Source organism: Adelges cooleyi, unplaced genomic scaffold (assembly GCF_023614345.1).
Source record: "Adelges cooleyi isolate 19-005CV unplaced genomic scaffold, UGA_ACOO_1.1 ACOO_flye_CR_arks_rails_tigmint_CR_PRNA_270, whole genome shotgun sequence".
NCBI classification, from domain to species: domain Eukaryota; kingdom Metazoa; phylum Arthropoda; class Insecta; order Hemiptera; family Adelgidae; genus Adelges; species Adelges cooleyi.
In genome coordinates this window covers 1-6,141 of record NW_026095938.1, presented here as the reverse complement: position 1 = coordinate 6,141, position 6,141 = coordinate 1, and the positions used below count along the sequence as shown (strand labels likewise).

Here is a 6,141-nt window from a genome sequence, read left to right as displayed (position 1 = left end):
TGGTCAGTTCATTTATTAATCCACGGGGCACAGCTACCTATAAGAAAATGTTTTAATAGTATAGTCTGTGCAGACTGCAGTATGCTTAGATTTTTAGAACTTTTTCTGTACTTCTAAAATATGATAAAAGATATTGTGTAACAATGTGATAACAGCGGCGTCCGCGGTCTGCGATGGTCGGCTGGAGGTAGAACGCGGTGAAGGTAAATATTGAAACGCGGTTAACAGTGGTCTCCACTATCAGTCTCGGATAGACAACGGCGTTATCGTCAACAAAACAGAAAACTAAAAAGGCGTCGGTACCTCAATCAAAAAACGATCAATATTTTTATGTTTTTCATAATTCATGAATAGTGAAAACAATAAGGAGTTAATATATTATGTGCGCATGGTGTAACACGTCCGGACGAATTAGTAACACGTTATAAACATTTGATGATATAATTGCCATATTGCCTCATAATATAATATCAATCTAATAACGATTTTATAATTGTCAAACTGTTCACGGGAAACGTCAAACGGATAAAAATTGGAATTTCGAGTCGGTAATAGGTTTGAACAAAATACAGCCATTCGATTGCAACTCGTGTCGAAAAGTGGTCAACTTCCAAACTGACTGAATTATCCATCGCATAATAATATGATCTCTACAGCCCCAAAAAGTCCTCAAAGTGAATCTGCTGGGAAAGGACTCGGGTGAGAAAAATTTTCAATAACTACACATTTTTTAGAACAATTTGTATTCATTTAAATTGTCATAATTTCACATCACTACATTCCAGACTGAAGTTCTGGTCCAAATATTCTTGAATAATAAAATAAAAACTATCTAGTTTGATCTAGTACTATGTAAATGCAGTGGCGAAGCGTCATAGGAGACAAAGAGACAATGTCTACCCACTTATAATACAGACAAAAAATTGGGTTTTATTTTATGTGTATAAAAATGTTTTAACCAATTTTAATGAAAAAGTATATTTTTTTTGTAATAGTATTCTTAGAATAGAGTAGTTGTGGACGCGGATCAGCGGGCGGTCGCGCTGCCGGCCGCCGGGTCCATCCAAATTCAGTATAAAAATAAATGAGACAATTTCAAAGTTGTCTCTTTTGCCGGGCGCGGTATGCAGGGGGAAATGGAAAACGGCAGGGGTTTATCGTTGCGCTATGAGACATGTCTCACCGACCGCCGTTCATATTATTATTGTTTTGGTAGACGGTATCAGTTATCCGTTATCGTTGTGATACGTCGTATCGATTGTCGTGTTGTACCGTTTTCAAAATATTAGTTTTTGAAGATTTATCTTTAACAGTATAGATAAAATAAAATATACAGGGGGTCCAAGGGGGTGCAGCTCCTCTGTCAAGTCACGTAACACCATTTTTTTTTCAATGTCTCCCCGATCTAAAGACCCATGCCTCGCCACTGTATAAATGTAATTGATAGAATAATTATATTGTGAGTAAAATTAGAAATTAACTTCACTAACTTAACTAATGTATAAAAAAGAAATTTCTCTTTTACTCATAGAGATAACGATATGATCAACGGGATTAATGTTAAACACGAATCCGATGAAATGGAAGGTTATTGCCTTGAAACGTCGATACAAGAAACGATACCTATGAACGTGCAAGTTACAAACAACTTGGCTGACGAAAAATGCGATTTGTGTTTAGAATTGTTTACATCCAAAAAGCAACTGAAACATCATATTACAACATCACACAATGGTATTTCTAAGATCGATGAAATTACAATTAAAAATGAAGTAGATAATTGTTTCGAGTAAGTCGATTTTAAATTTAACATCTATATAACATTATTTCATAATGTGTACATTATAAATAATATATAAATATTGAATAAAAACAAGATTTTAATTGATCTTTTATTCGCCTTAACTTAAAGTATTATTATTTTTTTTTTTTTTTATTGATCTTAAAAAAAAACCCGGCATCTATGGCCATCAGTTACAATTTAATTATTTACAATATTTTATACATGTATTTACAAAATTAATGCTACTACTAATGATAACAGTAAGGAGAGATAATATTATTAATTTCTTAAGTATATATTTTTGTTTATATTGAGTAGTAGAGGTCTGTTGATTTTAAAAAGTTAATCAGCTTGATGTTGTCTGAGGTGTTCTTCAGAAAGGTAATTATTCGCTTTGACTTCAAAAGTGCGGTCTTTTAGGAAGTTGGTTATTAGATTAAGTGTCTTACCTTTGCATAGTATTTGGTTAAGTTCGACTAGGATATTATGTCTCCATGTGGAGTCATAGGCCTTAGATATGTCGAGGTTAACTAATCCCATTATTTGCTTTTTCTTAAACGTCTGATTTACTTCCTGATTAATTTGGATCAGATTATCAATTGTACTCTTGTTTTTTTCTAAAGCCACATTGTTGCGTTACTAAGTAGTTATGTTTTTCTAGTAGCCATATTAATCTGTAGTTAACAATTTTTTCCAATATCTTGCACATGGTGTTCAAAAGGGTTATTGGCCTGTATCCTTCGGGCTTAAATTTATCTTTTTCTTGCTTTGTAATTAGAATGACTGTACCATTTTTCCATGTAATTGGCCAAGAGCCTTCAGTGAAGATTCTATTGAAAATTGCTAACATTAATTTTAAAGTATTTGGTCCAAAGTTCTGTAAAAATATACGGTATGTTGTCGGGGCCGGGGCTTCGGCTTTTACATTTGGATAGAGTGTATGTGAGTTCTTGCATAGTGATTGGTATGTTTAATTGAATTTGGTCCATTTGATTTTGGTCTAGATTGTTTGGGATAGTTTCCATTTAACATTTATGTTTGTAGTTGAAATTGGGTTTTGTAATTAGTATTGCTGCTGTTTTGATAGAAATATTCCCCCAATTGGTTTGCTACTAGTTCTTCGTTACTTAATGAGTCGGTGTTTGTGTCTATAAGGTTTATTTTGCGGGTTCTATTAAGTCCTTTTAATGATTGAAATTTGTTCCATACGATTTTTGTGTCTGATTTTTCATTTATACTGTTTGTGAAGTTTTCCCATGATTTCTTTTTACTGGTTTTTATTAAGTATCTGGTTTTTGCTCTGAGTTTTTTTAGGTCTATGAAGTCTTCTTGGGTTTTAGAAAGTTGGAATTGTTTTAATGCCTTATATTTGTCTTCAATTGCAGATTTTATGCTCTGGTTCCACCAATGTACTTTGGGTTTTATGTTTTTGGCGGTTGATTTGCCTATTGTAAGATTTGCAATTTGTATAATTGATTTTGTAAAATTATTTACTATTGTGTTGATATTTATAGTTTCATTAAAGTGTTATTACGTAAAATATAATTCATTTTTATATAAAAAAAAAAAAAACTATAACATTTGTTATTTTTTTCTTGTAGAGACAACGATATGATCAACGGGATTAATGTTAAAAATGAATCCGATGAAGTGGTAGATTATTGCCTTGAATCGTCGATACAAGATGAAGAAATGATACCTATGAACGTGCAAGTTACAAACAACTTGGCTGACGAAAAATGCGATTTGTATTTAGAATCATTTACATCCAAAAAGCAATTGAAACATATTACAACATCGCACAATGGTATTCCTAAGAATGATGAATGTTCAATTGCAACAGATGTGGAAAACAAATTCAAGTAAGGCCCTTTTTAATATCAAAACATATTTTCTAAAAAAGTGTATTACATTAGTATGTAACGACTATGTAAAAATATATATTTTTAAACTATAGGCTTTGCCATTTAAACCGTTTGATTTGGTGTTTTAATATTTTATGTTTTTCGGTATTGTTACAAGTCTCATTTTGTCTGTATATGTTTTTTTGTTCAAAATCAATATTTCTTGAGTTATCCATGGGTAGATAGGTGCTAAGCGTTTGGTTCAGTTTACATTGGCGGCATTTATTATATATGTCTTCTTTCACATAATTAAATTCTAGCTGTCCATTAATTTTTCTTATCTAGTAAACATTTAAACAGAACTTATTGATGTACATATTTCAGTTTTATACAATATTTAGAAGAAATACACTTTTGAGTAGTTTTGCTATCATTAGCACTCACAGCGGACTGACTATGTAGACTGAATCTAAAGAAAAAACTACCTAATTTTTTTTTTGTTTGATTTTGGTCTGTTAGGGAAACAGGTCTTTTACTAGTTAGGCTCCGGATTAAGAATATTAATGTTTTAAAGTGTTGAGGCAGTAGACGAGACTTATTTATTTTAATTTGTTGTTTTTTCGTTTTTTAGTTTATTAGTAATTTTACTTTATACATAATTCAACTTTTCATTTTTTCAATTTGAAAAATGAATTTTGGCTTTTGTTCACTTAAAATTTCACAGTATTTCAACCAAAAAAAATGATTTGATAAAATTTTACTTCTTAATAAAATTATGGTTTGGCGGCCTCTTAGGTTAGTTTGTTATGCATTATTTCTATTTTATTTGTCAGCAGTTCAGGGAAATAATTTTTCCGATTTAATTTAGAATCATTTCCCATGTATTAACTATGCTAATTTTGGATTCAGATAATTTATATATTGTACTAGAACTTCGCTCTAGCTGGGGGCTCCGCCCCCAGGCCCCCGAGTCGGGCGGGTAGGTCACAGATTCCCGGTACTGTACCCGGCTACGCCGGGCACGCTCACGTCCCCTCGCTACAAAGTATTTTCGGGGAGGTCACAGATTCCGAGGGGGGTGCCCGGCTGCGCCGGCCACAGTATGTGGAAGTCAGTGCACAGCGGTTCCTAGGGGGGTGCCCGGCTGCGCCGGCCACGGTGTCGAGCCATCGCAATACGTCTTAAACGAATGCCGTTATAATTCATGGTACCTATAGGCTGTATCTAGTAATCAGAATTCATACCTAGTTATGGACAAATATTTTGCTAGCTAAGTACTGATTAACTGTAGTGCAAGTCTAGCTATCTGTCAGATCAGAAACGTCCTACTACTAAAGCGAGTGTGCTACTTGCTTAAAGGACAATTTTTTTTTTTTTTAATTTGAATTTTTTGAGGTGTTGTTTACTCCACGGGCTTGGTAATAGCTATGGTTAAAAATAGAAAGAAATGTTTAGAGGTCAGTCGGCTATATGTCTGATATGGTGTTCCTATGTGCAACAAAACTTTTTCAAACGTATACGTTATATGTCTAGATATTGGTTGAATTAAAATCCTTATTTGTTCAGAAATCACCGTCTATGCCATTATTCGGTAATGACGTACTGTACGTTTAGAATGTAACCAACAGCATAATGCATTAAATATGTATATTAAAGGTCTGGTGGTTTAACAGAAGTTCATAAGTGTTTAAGAATTCAAGAGTAAATCACATGAATGAAATGTCTAGAGTTTATATTAAAACTTAAAAGGGAAAGAAGTGAAGAGTGATAAATACATTATTTTGATTTTTGATCGACTATTTGGCAGTGCTTATAAAAACGTCCAAAGAGAGGTTAAATGAAATGTCTCGATGCAAATCATTTAGTTTTTGGATCTGGACCTTTAATGCTAAAGGTACTTTGATACTTAAGTCTGACGTTTGTTGGTTATTAGAAGTTTAAAAGTGTGGAAGAATGATATGTTTGTGTGACGGTTACTTAGGAACTCAAGAGTACAAAACATGAATGAAATGTCTAGAGGCCAATCAGTATATACTATATATTAAATAGGAAAATAATTGAAGAGTAATAAGTAAAAATAATTTGTAGCAAATATTTTTGATTATTCGAGTGTCCGGCGGTGATTATAAAAACGGTCAGAGTACAAAATGATAATAATAATAATAATATTCAGTGCATAAAATACCTAAATTATTTGATACTTATCCAGACATATTTTATACATAATAGATAAATTGATATATACATTAATACTTTTTTAAGTAAACCATGAAAGGTATAAATCCATATGTTGATATATTTTTAGATGGCTAACCAACAATTCATCCTACTAAATGATAATAATCAAAAATTTTAAAATAGTTTAATTTTTCATTATGTAGTATCAATTTAAAAATACCTTCTCGCTTTGCATCAAAGCTAAAATATAGCAAAATCTATAGATTTACTATACTTTTTTAGGGTGGAGCGAATACTTATATTATACTTCTATAAATAATAAAATAGTAAATTAAA

The 6,141-nt window shown here is 32.1% G+C and overlaps 1 protein-coding gene across 1 annotated transcript; it reads left to right on the top strand.

Annotated features, from left to right (window-relative positions):
* Positions 1 to 267: 267 nt before the first annotated feature.
* On the top strand, positions 268 to 3,645 carry LOC126837660 (uncharacterized; the record flags this gene model as incomplete). The annotated part of the gene is made up of 3 exons (XM_050571600.1): positions 268 to 699; positions 1,532 to 1,789; positions 3,385 to 3,645. Coding segments are annotated over exons 1-3 (575 nt in total), but the record flags the coding sequence as incomplete, so codon positions are not given.
* Positions 3,646 to 6,141: the final 2,496 nt, after the last annotated feature.